We start from the raw sequence: 16,406 nt of genomic DNA, 5'->3' as shown, positions 1-16,406 counted from the left end.
GAGTCTTCATCGCCTCCTCGCACACCTTGAACAACACCCTTCTAAATTTTTCCATTGAGTCAGTGATTTCTTTGGAATTTTAGTTGAATAGGACTTCGGTGTTGACAACAAATTGACAATATGAAAGCTGTCCTCTACTGAGCTTAGACATGATCTCTGACCATTTATCTTTTCGGGGACCCCCACTTTTTTGCTTCCCCAGAATGAAGATAACCCTGGTGTATGTTTGGTGGTTGCTAATGAGTTCAAATCTGTGTCACCTCCTTTTCCATGGGCTGCTTTACGACTTGGGTCTTTGGCCATTTTTATTTTGGTAGTCACTGGCCTACTAGGTACCGTCAGTAAGGGGCACTGGGGAAGGGGGAGGAACATGATGAAGATGAACATAGAAACACAAAGACAGGGAGGCTGCAAGAGGAAGGAGGGCTATGCATGTCTGCTTGTTGTCTGGACTTCTTTTCCTGGGAGACTCATCTGTGTTTCCTTCCTTCCGCACACTAGCATAGTGTCTCAACAGCAGTAAGAAATGCTGCTGTATCGTTTTCCTGCCACTTGCAGAATCAACCTCATTATATCCTATTTGAGATATGCCAGCACCAGACACACCCAAAGTTTGGGTTCAAGATCTATGGGTTATGCTCTCCGAGTTCAGAACAACAATCCTGACTGTCTAGTGCCTCAGAGGTCTAGGCTCCATCCAGAGATACTGTCTTAGTCATGGTTTCTATTGCTGTGATGAAACACCATGACCAAAAGCAACTTGGGGAGGGAAGGGTTTGCTTGGCTTATCCTTCCACATCACAGTTCATCATCAGAGGATGTCAAGACCAGAACTCAAACAGGGCAGGAATCTGGAGGCAGGAACTGATGCAGAAGCCATGAAGGAGTGTTACTTACTGGCTTGTTCCTTATGGCTGACTCAGCCTGCCTTTTACAGAAACCAGGACCACCAGCCCAGGGTGGTTAGCAGCCCAGGGTGGTAAGCATCCCTGAGAGACACATCAGTTGCTAATTAAGAAAATGCCTGCCAGGCTGTGGTGGTGCACACCTTTAATCCCAGAACTCAGGAGGCAGAGGCAGGCAGATCTCTGTGAGTTCGAGGCCAGCCTGGTCTACAGAGTGCCAGGACAGGTTCCAAAGCTACACAGAGAAATCCTGTCTCAAAAAAATCAAAAATAAAATAGAAAAGAAAAGAAAATGCCCTACAGGTTTGCTCACAATGCAATCTATGGAGATTTTCTCAACTAAGGCTCCTTCTCTTTGATGACTCAAGCTATGCCAAGTTGACATAAAACTAGCCAGCACAGATAGATACTCTCTCTCTGAGCTCACCAGTCTGAATTGGTCCACTGTCTCTATTTGCTCCCTATGCAGAACTGCACCTTTTATCTCTGTTGTACTTAAAGTTTTCCTTTTTCTTTTTGAACTTTCAGTGTCCAGCCAGAAATTCTTCCTATCAAATACTCTCTGTTCATCAGTTATAGTTTTCTTTCTGGACTTAACTTTTGATCCACACAACTCAGTTTCTTAAATTTTGTTACTAATTTATCCCCAGAGATAAGTTTGGAACTCTCGTAAAATGTCTAAAGTATTTGGATATATTGGAGGTTCCCCAAAACAGGCATGTCTAACCCACACAGTCACATGTGTCCCTGGGTAACTGTGAATATAACCTAATGCATTTATAGATGACATCAAGTCACACTGTCAAAAGGGTGGGCACCCCAATGGAACATTCTGATTTCTTCCTATTAAGACTTTATGTGATTATCTTTTGAGGGGCACCCCTGCCTTCTGCCATTCATATCCTCTCTTTCCTGATTTACTATCCTAATTCAGTAGAGCCTGCTGTCCAGTATATCCCAAAAAAGGCCACAAAAGAAGTTGAGCTCACACATGTAAAAATGACTGCCAACACATAGGAGTGCTGAAACTTGAAATATGTAACTAGGTTGGACAACTTTACGTCCCTGTTTGCTCTGTTGTCTCCTATGGTCCTACCACAGCTAAATTCTAGTCTTTCTATTTCACAGGAATTTTTATTCCTCTTTGAAAAATTTTAGGGTTCTTTTTTAATTCTATTGTGCTGAAATTTCATACTGCATTTATTATATATACTAGAATGATAGTGTCAGGTCTTTTGCATGAGCCATCTGGTATACCCAGGGATAACATTTCTAAGTCTTTGAGTATAAGTCACTGCAACTGAAAGAGTGAAGGCTGGGTGTTTGAAGAGGTAATGTGTGAGCCTGAGCTGAATGCCTCTGTTGTCTGGCTGTCTTCTCCGAAGCCTGTGTTTCACCTCCCAGAAGAACTGTCTTGACTCCCCTTGTCTGGTCAAGCAAGGGTCGGTGTTCTGTCTGAGACAGAACAAGATCTAGGAGGGCAATCTCTCTGACTTTTAGCTAATCCTTTTCTTTCTGTTTTTGCTTTTGTTGGTTTGCATGCACATGTGTGCGGAGGTCAGTGGTCACTAGTGGGTGTCTTTCTTGGTCACACTCCACCCTTTTTATTGAGAGAGGATCTCTCACTGAACTTGGAGGCTCCCCAAATCTGGTAGGCTTGCTGACCAGTGAGTCCCAGGACCCCGCTTACGTCTGTCCTTGTGAACACTAGGGTTACAGACATTATGCCACCTGGTATCTTAATGTGAGCATTGAGATTCTGAACCGAGGTTCCATGCTTGTACCATAAAAACTTTACTGAGCCATTTCCCAGCCCCTTCTACTTTTGCTACCACTTTCACCTTTATTTCTAGTGCTCTTGCCTGTCTGATTTACTGTGAGGTCAGTTGTCCCTGGCTTTTCCTGGTAGTGGCTCAGACTTCATCCTCTTCTTTTTGCTAAGAGTCTTCCCACCCCCAGGGCTGATCTCTAGCTTCCAACATTTTGTTGATGATATCTGTTCTTTCTTTCCTTTGGATCTTGTGGATTTATGTCTTTTCCACTTTGTGGGCTTCTGAAGGGAGCAAAGGTAATAAATTTATTCAGTTCTCTCTCTCTGATGCTTGTTTTCTAGCGCCAACCCACTTTCGGTCATGCAGCTCCTATCTTTAAATGGTATCTACTTTCTGTCGTCTCGGTTCTGTTTCTCTTGGCATGATTCTAATTCAGACTCAGACACTCTTGTGTAAACAGCATCTTCACCAAGAGTCTTCACATTTAAATCCACTGTATATAATGCTGCCAGGCCACCCTTGCAAAGGTGAGCATTGTGTGGGTCTGTCCTTGCTCAGCTAAGCCAGGCTTTCTACATATGTAGAGAATCCCTAATCTTAAAACTTCAAACATTCTGATTTCTGCGATGTTTTTGGATTTTGGAGCCTTTCAGATGTCAGATTAGGGATGTTCAAACAGTAAGGTCTGTGTAAATATTTCCCTATCCAAAGACTCTGACACATGAAGTATTTCTGGCACCAAGCATTTCAGACGAGAAGTGCTCAGCCTGCATTCGTCACCTTTAAACCATGGCTTGGTCTTGCGTTTGAGATCTGACATTACAGCCCTTGAGACTTTTCCAAACTTAGTCATTTATGAGTTTGAAGAGTTTGAAAGCCTAAACTCTTTTTTTTTGTTGTTGTTCTGTGTTATAGTACACTTCTTATCTCCACACAAGTTTTCACCTCCACACCTCCAATGAAATAAATATGGATAAAAAACTCCATATTTATCCTCAGTGTTGTAGGATTGATAGTCGAGAGCAGTGGTTCTCAACCTTTGGAGGTTGGACAGCCCTTTCACAGGGGATTGCCTAAGATCCTTAGAAATATGAGATATTTACATTATGACTCATAACGGTAGCAAAATTTCAGTTATGAAGTAGCAAAAAAAATGATTTTATGGCTGGGGGTTTCTGCAACATGAAGAGCCATCTTCAAGGGTCATATCATTAGGAAGGTTGAGAACCACTGTTCTATATAGCTTTCAAGTGACGTTGTCAATGCCAAGTCTTCTTGACCCTCAACAAGGTCTAGTTTGTCTCATCAATGCCCACAAGGCTTGTCTCTTTCACACACATGCTCTTCCTTTTTAATTGAGCAGCCATATTCCCCACCTGCTCAGCTTGGTGCTTGATTCTCAGCTTGATTCTCAGTGAGATCTTAGAGATTTTTTTTATTGGACTAATGAATGTAGAGGGATTTTGTTGTTTTAACATGGGGTCTTGTTATGTAGCCCAGATTGGCTGTAGTTTGGGGTGAATTTCTGTCTCAGCCTATCTGGGCATAAGCCACTATCCCCAGGTTTAGCTCGGGGTCTTTACGTTTCTGTCTCCTCTCTTATAAAATACTGGTGACAAAAATACTCACACTCATAACACAGTGTTTTTATAGTGAGCTTAAATGCCACATATATAACTATATACGCAAAATTTTTTAAACCCATTTAACTTGGTACCAAAACCTACCTATAAAAAAGAAAGGCTTAAAATGTGATTTGCCCAAGATCCTATTAAGTAGCCCATTAAAACATAATTAAAATCTGTTCATCTTGTCCAATGTAATCTACCTGCTGTCTCTTTACTCTGAATCATATGCCCAGAGGATCAGGCCAAGCCTGAAACCTTTCTAATTTTAGGGAAGGACTGTGTATTTGGTTAGCATTGCTGAAAGTCCTCTAAAGGAGCTTGAAGTTTCATGCTGGAGAGCAGGTAAAGAGTTCATGAAGAGAATCATGTTACAACTAGTGCATGTGATGCCAGTTTGCTAAGCATGAACTTAAAATCTGAGCACACTGGTGATTCGCACAGAGCACACCACCTAGAATCCGATCATTAAAAAAATTATGATCACTTCCATAACTAGACATACATAATATATGTATAGCTAACACACATTCCATGTGTACCCAAACATTGTAGCCACTAGTCATTTGATGGAGGAAGGCCATTGGTTAAATAAAAAGAAACTGCTTGGCCCTCATTGGTTAGAAGATAGGTGGGAGGAGTAAACAGAACAGGACGCTGGGAGGAAGAGGAAGTGAGCTCAGACTCCACAGCTCTCCTCTCGGAAGCAGACGCCTCAGAGAGAGACGCCATGCTCCCGGCTCCTGGGCAGACACATGTGATGAAGCTCCGACCCAGGATGGACGTAGGCTAGAATCTTCCCGGTAAGCACACCTAGCTGTGCTACATAGAATATTAGAAATGGGCTAGTCCAGGTGCGAGAGTTATCTTAGAAGAGGCTAGATAGAAATGGGCCAAGCAGTGTTTAAATGAATACAGTTTGTGTGTTATTTCGAGCATAAGCTAGCAGGCGGCTGGGGTGTTGGGGACGCAGCCTCGCCGCTCATATTACTACAGTCATTAGTCATGAAAATCATCTATTAAATTACGTACCTTCTGGAATACACTGTCCAAGAACAAATTTATATCCTTTGCAGCATTTTTTCCTAGGAGACAAACAAAAAAGCATCTTAGATGTAATATTGGGTTCAAAATAAGGTTATTTATAGTTACTGATATTATATAACATAATGTGTCCAAAAAACCCCAGAGAAAAGTAGAGATGGAGTATTTTTGGTACAATCTGAGGTTAAAAAGAAAAAATATTAAAATCAGATGACCACATATCTTCCACACACCAGCATCTGCTACCTAATACACGAAACCAACACTCTGGGTCCTATGAAGTAGGTTAATTGCCTCTGGAGAACAATATAGTTTTAGTGTATAAATGAAAGACCACAGACAGGAATAGAGAGAGTCCTGGGCTACCACCTACCACACCCCCATTTCCAATGTACATCTAATCAAGGAGAGCGTCTAAGTTCTGAGAGAGCACAGAGATGCACAGGGCTGCTAGGAGATGCTTGTACAAATGTGACCCCCTCTGAAGAGACCATCGGGGACTCCACTCCCAGCTGTCAGATACATGGCTCGAAGACACAAAGGAAAATACGCTTGTAACCAATTAAAAAATAAAAAGTTTCATCAAAGAAACAGAAAACTCTTATGATTGGAAGTTCTAAGGCTACCTGGGTGGCTCAGTGGGTTAAAGTATTTGCCACATAGCCTGATGATCAATTCCTGAATGCCCCTGTAGAAGGAGAGAACAGACTCCTGAAAGTTGTCCTTTGACCTCTGCATGTGTGATGAGTTATGCGCCCTCCCCTTTCCCTTCTCAAATAATAATAATAAATAAAAGAAAATTATTATAATAAATGAAAATTCTAAAACTATAAGAAACCCACAAAATCCCAAACAGTTTCTGCCATATGTATTTAACAGCAAAATGGAGAGATGACATAGGAAAGAACACTGAATTAACCAATGGGGTGTGATGGCACACACTCATAACTCTAGGACTTGGGAGGCTGAGGAAGTTGGATCTTGTATGAGTTCAAGGACAACCTGGGCTACAAAGTGAGACACTATCTTTAAAAAAAATAGTGAATTAGTAAACTTATAAACAGTAATTATTCAACCTGACTGACAGAAAATAAACTCCATGACATCTTTGGCGGTTCTTTGTCAAATAACACTGTCAGCCCCCCCCCCCCCCCGCTTTGTTAACCTATAGATCATTTGTGTATATATTATGGCTTCTGGTTTGTTTTTTTTTAAAAATGTGATTCCTGTGTGTGTGAACATGTGTGTCTATATGTCTTGTGTACGTGAACATGTGTGTCTGAACATGCATGTCTATATGCATATTGTGCTTTTCCTTTGTCGCTTTTTCTTGTTTAGATGTTTAGTCTAATTACAATTTGTTTGTTTTTATTTATTTTACTTTATTAGACACCTGTTTGTTTCCAAGGAGAGGCAGAAAGGGGGTGGATCCAGATGAGAGGGTAGGTAGGGAGGTAGGGAGGAAGGGAGGTAGGGAGGATATAGGAGGAGTAGAGGGAAGGGAAACGATAACCAGAATACATTGTATGAAAAAGTCTATTTTCAATAAAATAAAATAAAGATAATTTGTACAGTCTATAATATTGCTCAAGTCAACTCGCATAATTTGTCTGCCTAGTGAATTACTGTTTGTGGGAGAAACCTTAGCAAATCTCTTCTAAAAACACAAGGCTTACAAAATGTTATTCAGTGTGTACTCTATAAATCTTTGTAAAGCTTATTTATTATTCACACAGTGTCCTGCCTGTGTGTATGCCTACAGGCCAGAAGAGGGCACCCGATCTTATTACAGGTGATAGTGATGGGAATTGAACTCAGGACCTCTGGAAGAGCACTCAATGCTCTTAACCTCTAAGCCTTCTCTTCAACTTGTAAGATGTATGAAAAGTTATACAAAAACATATTTGCAAGAGAATCTGAAATTGGGTTAAGTGTGGCATCTCATTTCACTTTCTCCTGTGGTGTCCCTCACAAGGAGGCAAGCTGTGGTGACTGTCTCTCTGCAGACGCACACAAGGCAGCTGTCATTATGAAAACCAATGGTGGGTTAGAGAAAAGAGTATCGCTGCACTTCCAGAGGACCCGGGTTTGATTATCAGCATCTACATGGCAACTCATAACCCATAATTCCAGTTTCAGGGGATCCAATGCTCTTTTTTTGGCCTCCAAAGGCACCAACCATTCATGTGATATACAGAGAAGGATGCAGGTGAAACACACATGCACACTCATGGAAAGAAATAGTGTCAAGATAGTCTTGAAACAGATTTGAGCAAAAAGATAAAAGTTCACTCTCTATGCCTATTTTTTTCTGCCTGTCTTGTCCTCCTAAAGTAGATAAACTTGACTCCTTCTTCAGTATACTTTATTAGAAGACAAACTCCCCACCCAACCAGCCAAACAACTTTACCATTGACTAGCATTGCATGAGTCACCTCCTGTCAGAACCATGCACAGAGAGCTTGACACTAGAAGTAGGAATTTCTTTTTTTTCCCCATAGCAAGGTCATGTGACTATGCCCTTCCCAGGGAGGGGCCCTGAGAAGAGTTAAATCCCTATCCTGACACAATACTAAAACATAGGCTTGTGATAACCCCTCCCCACTGTCCAGGAAGTTCCATCAAGTTAACACACTACCCCCAGGTTTAAGCAGCATGAAGATCACTGACTCAGGAGTGCTTGAGGACCACTGGCTCAAGTGGTAACCCTTGCCATGATGTAGTGGAAGCTAACTAAGAAGAGCTTACCTTGATTTTCATTCATTAAAGGAAGTGGGACTTTATACAAACAGCAAATGGCCACTGTGCCAGAATGCTGTGGGACAATGGACTTGTACTCTGGAAAAATTGATCACTTGTACTGGTTTAATAAAATGCTGATTGGCCAGTAGCCAGGCAAGAAGTATAGGTGGGGCAACCAGAACAGAGAATTCTGGAAAGAGGAAAGGCTCAGTCTGCAGTCGTCACCCAGACACAGAGGAAGCAAGATGAGAATGCCTCACTGATAAAAGGTACCAAGCTACGTGACTAAACAGACAAGAATTATGGGCTAATTTAAGATGTAAGAGTTAACAAGAAGCCTGCACTAATAGGCTAACCAGTTTATAATTAACATAGACCTCTGTGTGTTTCTTTGACTACCTCTGTGTGTTTCTTTGACTGAATGGCTGTGGGACTGGGTGGGACAGAAATCTATGTCAACACCAGAAGTGTTCCACAGTGATAGTTTACAGTATCGATCTGAAAGACATAATTAGACATAATTTCCCGATATCTCCCACTAAAATATCACACTGAGGGAAGCTCATGTGGAACACTTTGATGGTGATGACCGGAAGATCCACCTTGATACTGCTATGGAGCTGAAACTCAGCCTAGTTTTCCACAGCATAGAAAACGGTCCAAGATGCCTGCAACCAAAAGGAATGTCAGCCATATAGAAAGCTCATTACAACTTTATGGCTATTACCAACTGAGATACGTGTAGTCACTCTTTAGAAAGCTGCTTGCTGTTTGACACTGAAGTGACACATGAGTAGGTTGGGTGGAGGGGAAAACATATGTTTCTGATACTCAGATCTAACAGCATCTAAGCATGAGGTTTTAGTGTACTTGTATGCAAGAGCTACAGCATAGATACAGCTCCTCACATACTCTAAGACATTTGAAAGATCCTAATAAACGGTACCATCCTCACTCTCAGCCTCTCTCTTCATTCACAATATTACACTTGGATACTGTCCACGTTTTGACCATTTGAAAGGCTCTGTACTGTGCAAACAGGTTTTTTTCTGCTTCCATTATTTCTTTTGAGAGAAGCAGGGAGGCGGTTTGTGGTTATGTGTATGTACGTACACACACATATATGGAGACTAGAGGCCGACGTCAAGATTGTAATTTATATATGCATGTATTTCTTTACAAACTAGGGTTTTAAAGAACTTGGGGCTCATGGATTGGGTCAAAACAGCTGGCCAGTGACCTCCAGGCATCTTCATGTCTCTGCCCCTCAGTGCCAGGGTGACAGATGGACACTGTAATCTGGACTTTTTCTTGGATAACCTTTTACAAGATGAAATGATGTCCAAGTGATCTGGTATGTTTCAGAAGGCTCGAGGAAAGTGCCGAGTCCCAGGATGAACATGGGCCACTTCCGCACCAGCTTAACTAAGAACTAGCATGCACTTTTGAGTTTTTCTTAACTGAGTCCATCCAGCTCTCTGTTCCAGAGAAGAGGTGCTCAGATGTGAGCCACCTTCCTACATTTCCCAGAGTTCCTGGGAACTTAACATTATTTTGCATGTTAACTACCCACCAATCATAGTTTGCCATTTAAAAAATAAGTGAAATATTCTCAAATAGAGGAAAATTAAACATGGGCTACACACATCATCCCATGCCCAAGATTTCTTACAACATAATTTACATGTAAAAAAGTTGAGGCAGCCCAAGTAAAATCTTGTCATGCAAGCCAGGCGCTTGTTAGAACGAACTCCAAACACCACTGTGCAGTTTTTATCGTTAAGAAAAACAAACTACGATGAGGAATGCTTGCAGGGACTCTGGGGAGACAGCCCTTCTTAATCCATTTCATGTGTTAGAGCTGCTTTCCAAACGAGGATGCTTTTCTCATTTCTTGGCAAGGGGAAGTGGTGATTAGATTGTTATTACATAGCAAGGGCAACATCTGCTAATCAAGACGGTCTAAAGATGGCTCCCCTGGGTGTCACTGGGAGTTAGCACATGCATAAAATTGTAAGTAAAATCTATACAGCCAGAATGATAGCCCATCAGTCAGGAGTGTGTGCACACGCACACACTCATACATTTGAAAGGGAAAAATGAAATTACAAGATGAAGATAAGTGAAGATAAGGCCATCAGGCTGTTTGCTGGTCATTACATTGGACTAGAACTTTTAGCAAAATCCAAGAATCAGAGGACCAGAAGGACCTTGAGAGTCAGTTGAGGCAGTAGACAAATATGTAAACCCTTACTGTAGTTTCCCCAAGATCTGCCTGGGTTTTCTCTTATATAACTTCCCTACTCACGTACCAGATACACAAATTTTATACTTATTGAGAGATGGATGTTTTTGGCTATTTTATAGTCCTCAGTACCAGGCTTTACTTAGTCAATGCAGAACTAGTCTGGGGTCCGGGAATATTGACTTTACAGTTCTGGCTCTGGTGTTTAATGAGCTAAGGATGGAACTTCGGGCTTGCTTCCTGTACTTGCTGGGTTTCAGCTTTCCTGTGGGAAAACGTGGATACACGTTATTGGCCTCAGGGGACTACTGCAGAGACTGTGCACAGTATCACGAAGGTGGCTGGCACAGGTCTGGGCTTGGGAGCCAAAAAGTGTTTAGGGTGCAGCTTAAGCAATACAATAAGAAAACAGCAAAGGCAATTTCTCTCGGCTGCTCTCACCTGAAGCTCATCTTTCTCCCACTTTTTAAATTGGAAATAGATTTTCTTTCATACAATATATTCTGATTGTGGCTCTCCCCCCTCCATCTCCTCTCATTAGAACACAAACTGGCATCTAAATAACAACACAACAACAATAATAAGACAAAATAAAAACCAACCAGAATGGGGAAAATAAAACAGAGAAATCGAGAGACAAGAAAAAAGCACAAGAAACACACACAGATGCTGAGATATACACATTTGTACACACAAGCAAAAACCCACAGACACAAAATCAGAAACCATAAAACATAAGCAAAAGATCTGAATTGCTAAAAAAAAATTAAAAAAAAAAACCTCTAAAAATACCACGGAGTTTGTTTTGTGTTGACCATCTTCTGCTGGTCATGGGGTCAAGATTCAGCTTGAATACCAAGTGTGACTTCATTAGAGAAAACTAATTTTTCCTTTGTGAGTGGTTATCAGTTGGAGATATAGTCTGAGTTAGGGATGGTGGCTTGTGTCTACTTTCCCTCTTAGCCCTGGGCCCCATCTGACTTAGACCCATGTAGGCCCTGTGAATGCTGCCACAGTCTCTATGAGTTCATATGTGTGCCTGTCCTGTTGTGCATTATTTCCTTGGCATCTTTCAACTCATTGGTGCTTCTTAATATCTTAAAGATTTTATTGTACAAGTCTTTCACTTGCCTAAAATTACCCCATGGTATTTTATTTATTGGTTGATGCTATTGTGAAAGGTGTTGTTTCCATGACTTCTCAGTCAGTTTTTCATTTGCTTACAGTAGTTATGACTTTTTGGGTTAATTTTATATTCTACTACTTAGCTGTAGAAGCTTCCCAGTGGAGTTTTTAGGGTCATTTAGGTATATAATCATATCATCTGCAAATAAAGATACTTAGGTTTCTTCCATTCCTTTTTGTATTCCCTTGATCTACTCCAGTTGTCTTATAGATGTAGCAAAGACTTCAAGCCCTGTATTGAATAAGTATATAGAGAGTGGACAACCTTTTCTTGTTCCTGATTTTAGTGGGAAATGCTTTGAGATTTTCTCCATTTAAATCGATGTTGACTCTGGGCTTGCTATAAACTGCTTTTATTATGCCTACGTATGTCCCTTATATTCCTAGTCTCTCAAGGACTTTTATCATGAAGGAATATTGAATTTTGTCAAAGGCCTTTTCTGCCTTTAATGAGATGATCATGTGGTTATGTCTCTCAGTATGTTTATATATTTAATCACCTTAATGGATTTACATATGTTGAGTCACCCCTGCATTTCTGGGATGAAGTCTATTTGGTCATGGTAGATGATCTTTTTGATGTGTTCTTGGATTCAGTTTGTAATTATTTTATTGAGATTTTTTTCATCTGTGTTAATAAGGAAAATTGCTCCGTGATTTTCTTTCTCTGTTGGGTCTTTATGTGGTTGAGTTATCAGGGTAATTGTAGCCTCATAAAAGGAATTGGCAATGTTCTTTCTTTTTCTATTTTGTGGAAAAATTTCAGAGCACTGGCATTAACTCCTTTTAGAAAGTCTGGAAGAATCCTGTGCTGAATCCTACTGGGCTTTTTTTTTTTGTCTTTTAATTATTGTTTCTGAAGGGTTATAAATCTGTTTAATCTGCTTATCTGATCTTGATTCAACCCTTTAGGTGATATATATCAAGGTATTTACCCACTTCATTTAGGGCTTCCAATTTGGTGGAGTACAGGATTTTAAAGTATATACTTATGCTTCTCTAGACTGTCCTTAGATTCTAAGGATTCCTCAGGAAATAGAGACAGAGAAGGAAGACAGGCCCTTCAGGTGGTCTGCTCCAGGGCTGGGGAGGAGACTGGGGAACTGTGGCTATCAGGCAGGAAAGAGAATGAAGATCACCTACTTGATTCCCAGGACTTATAGCCAGCAGGTTCCCAGGTAGTGAGTACCTCTGGGTATTGGTGGCAGACCTTTCTGCCAGTTCTTAAAGGTGGACACATTTCTTCTTCCAAAACCAAATGGTGTGGGAGAAAGAAACTTCTGATTTCATTTTGGTAGCAAAGGACAACTCGATCCCTCCACCCTGTTCTGTCACAAATTAACCCCAAGTAATAATAAGAAGTGAACCTGCAACTCCACATCCCAAGGACTTTGGAGACCATTATCTCTCCACAGCACAGTGCAGAGATGATCTAACTGAGGAAAGGATGAGACTGACGGTGGGCAGTGGGATACTTTCTAACCCACGTGGTTCCAACAGAGAAACATCACCCACTCCATCGAACCACAGCAAGATTTACAAGGCTCACACCAGCTATGGAAGACAATTGAGGCCCAAAGACAGGCAAGGTGAGCTGACAGTCTTCGGAGTCTTATTCCTCTTCCTCCCAAATCCCAGGCTAGATGTCCTGGGAGAAGCATATCTGGTTTGGGAATCTAGATCCAGACGTTCAAGACTCTGGGGCAGTAAAGCAGAGAGCCAGTGGAAAGTCCCATCAGTAGATGACACTGTCCAGGCCTAGGATTTCCAAGTGTTAAAGAACTCCCTTAGCCTACAATTTCCCTCCAAGGTGAGGGCCACACTGAAATGGCTCCAAATGGCAACAGAGCTAGGACTTCTTCATAGGTCTGTCCTAGATGAAGACAGGTGAGCCCCAAAACAAAACAGACAAAAAAAAAAAAGCAAAGCAAAGCAAAAAACAAATCAACAACCCAAACCAAAACCACAACAAAACTTAAATACACACACAAAAAGCAAAAACACAAGAGTTTGCATAATTTATGGTCCTCCTGCTAACCAGGCTGCAGTTTGCCTGAGAAGAAAGCATCCAAACAGCCTCTTCCAGGGAGTGCGTGGATGGGGGCCCCTTGGGGCTCATTTTTAAGGGATCTGTGTTTTCAAGTGGGTCTGAATTTCTCCGTAAAGTTCCCTCCAGCGAGGAATGTTTTCCTTTCCCCTTCTAAACTTTTCCTTCTGCTGAAATCTTTACTGCCCTGTGCCTAACTTTATGGGCAACCACAATTCCTTTCACACCAAAGCCCTGAGAACAGAAGCAAGTAAAATGATTCACTTCCCATCTGGGCGTGCTTGGTTCTGCCTTTGAACAGGATTTGACCAGCGAGTGCTGCTCCCAAGCCAATGTCATAGGCCTGTATTTCATACTGCAACCCTTAAGCACAAACTCAAAACAAAACCAAGAAATGCCCCAACTTCCCCATCTACACGTCTATTTTGTTAAGCTTATTATTACAAGTCTTGCCAACAAAAATATGAGAATTGTAATGAACTTGGTGGTATGTGCACAGCTAATGGTCAAGATCAAACAAGGACAATGCTACAGTGGCTTCTAAGGAAAGTAAACAGAGTCACCTTAGGTCCTAGCCATGCCTCTTCAGGACAGGAAGCACTCACTCCAAGCAGATATTGTACATCAGTGCTCATGGCATTGTCAGTCCCAATGTCCCAAAGATATGAACCTGGATAGCCACTGATGAGAAGATAAACAAACTGTCACACACACACACACACACACACAGAGAGAGAGAGAGAGAGAGAGAGAGAGACAGAGACAGAGACAGAGACAGAGACAGAGACACAGAGACAGAGAGAAGGAGGGAGAAATAGAAAGAAAAGGAGGGAGGGAGAAGGGGGCAGGAGAATCATTCAGTCTTAACAAACATATCCCAACATAGTATAACGTGGATAAACTTTGAAGACGTTATTCTAAGTGAAAGGAAAAACAGGGCTTGATCCTATTCAACCAATGAATGGAATCAGTGTGGTCAAGTTCTACCATAACCCCTTTCTACAGGGACAGAAATCCAAATTCCAGCTAGGTTTGTAAGCTGTCAGTTGGAAGCCTGATTTTGTTAGATATTTTATTACAGCGAGAGAATTTACATTGGGTGGTGGGTAAATAATACCCAAGGGAGCTGACTCCAAGACTGAGCAGTTATCAAGAGAGCCAAGGACACCTGACAGTGTTGTGCAGGAGGAAAAAAATCATCTTGTGTAATTTATTATTTTTGGTTTTGGTTCCTGGGACATAACACACATTCAAAGCCAAAATGACAGAACAAATTGGATCCGCGAGAGAAAGGCTACCGAAAATGCAAGGTCCGTAAGCAGAAAGGGCCCAAAGAACACGCAGCCTTTGTTTTGCTCCAGAAATAAATTGCATGGGGCCCTTGAACCTAACAAACTGCTGATCCTTGAAATGCCAATGTCTGGAGCCTTCCTTGTAAGTTAACCCAAACCTGAATGATGCTCAGCTTTGACGAGGCTACGCTCTTTCCTTTCATCACACAGAGGGTTGAGTTCCCTTGGCGCCCACGCCCCTTTTCCGTACTTTTCCACCTAAATGGGGCATTTCCACATAGATCTCAGCACAAGAATGTGCAGACACAATTTGCTCATTCAAGCTGCTGCCCACGAGTTGGTCACTTGGGAATGAGGAAGTCTGAAAAGAGGACAGATCAAGACCTCATTTTGTAGGTTAGGTCGCTGTGACATGCCATGTCCTATATCACACATGTGTACAACTCTGCAGGAAAACAAAAGGCATCTGACGTTAAGTTAGGTCGAAGCCACTGGAGGGAGGATTTCATCCCAAAGCAGGATTTCTCCTTTCAAATTACACATGGGAGCAGACACTTATTTAACTCAAAGTCTGAACTTTCTAACCAATAACTCAGTATCGGAGTCAAACATTGAAGAGTAGGGGCTAAAGAGATGGCTCAGCAGTTAAGAGTTAAGCAGTCCTCTGGCTACTTTTCCAGAGGACCTGGGCTCAGTTTCTAGAACCCACATGGCTTTGCTCACAGAGGCCTATAAACGCCAGTTCAGGGAATCTGACGCCCTCTTCTGGCTTCCTCAGGCACTGTATGCACATGATACACAGACACACATCCAGGCACTCATAGACATAAAAGTAAAATTTCAATTTCTTTTCAAAAATTGAAGAGCATTCCAAAACTCAAAGTGTTCAATTAACTCAACCAACACTTCATTGAGATCTTACTATATGGCACCCTATGGATTTTTCCATGGATTATTTAAATCCCACAACCGTTCCTTACAGTTGTGAAAGCAGGCCTATAGCCCCTATCACTAGCTGAGTTGGGATAAGAACGAAAGCTTCTGGAGACCAGAGGCCGCCCTTGCCATGAACAAGTAGCACAGGCGACAAAGAGATGATACGATTGGGAATTGGTCCTCGGTGACAATCACTGTGTGTCTCTAGGGATGACAGCAGACAGAAACACAAGCATCATGGAAGTCAGAACTCAGGAAGGGCATACACTCCATTTCAGGAGCCAGAGAAACACAGGTATGTTGTCATTATGGCCACCTCAGAATGGCATGCCAGGATCCATGGCAGAGGCTGTACATGGCAATCAGGGTAACACACTAACCACCAGCCTCACTACTAGTTTGCTTGAACTCAGTAGTTTCTCAGCCGTTCCTGTTGAAGCCAGCAGTATATTGACCACTGTATTGGATTAGTGGAGAAACGTTGGTACTGATTTCTGTATTAGCTGGACTAGTTTACATTTCCACCATCGCTGTATAAACATACAGTACCTTTCCACTTCTAAAAGAATCCAGATTCCATGAAAGTTGGTGCATAATTTATTAAGAAGGGAGG

The 16,406-nt window shown here is 41.8% G+C and overlaps 1 protein-coding gene across 2 annotated transcripts in view; it reads right to left on the bottom strand.

The window, feature by feature from the left end:
• Window positions 1-16,406, bottom strand: part of Ccbe1 (collagen and calcium binding EGF domains 1) — a 225,404-nt gene that overhangs the window by 32,708 nt on the left and 176,290 nt on the right. For both annotated transcript variants that reach the window (XM_041639319.1, XM_041639320.1), the window contains exon 3: window positions 5,335-5,387. In XM_041639319.1, coding sequence (XP_041495253.1) covers window positions 5,335-5,387 — 53 coding nt within the window. The remainder of the gene's footprint in view (window positions 1-5,334; window positions 5,388-16,406) is intronic.

Source organism: Microtus oregoni, unplaced genomic scaffold (genome assembly GCF_018167655.1).
Source record: "Microtus oregoni isolate MIOR12 unplaced genomic scaffold, Mior012 000057F_ref0000458, whole genome shotgun sequence".
Taxonomy (NCBI): Eukaryota; Metazoa; Chordata; class Mammalia; order Rodentia; family Cricetidae; genus Microtus; species Microtus oregoni.
This window is presented reverse-complemented; position numbering and strand designations above follow the sequence as displayed.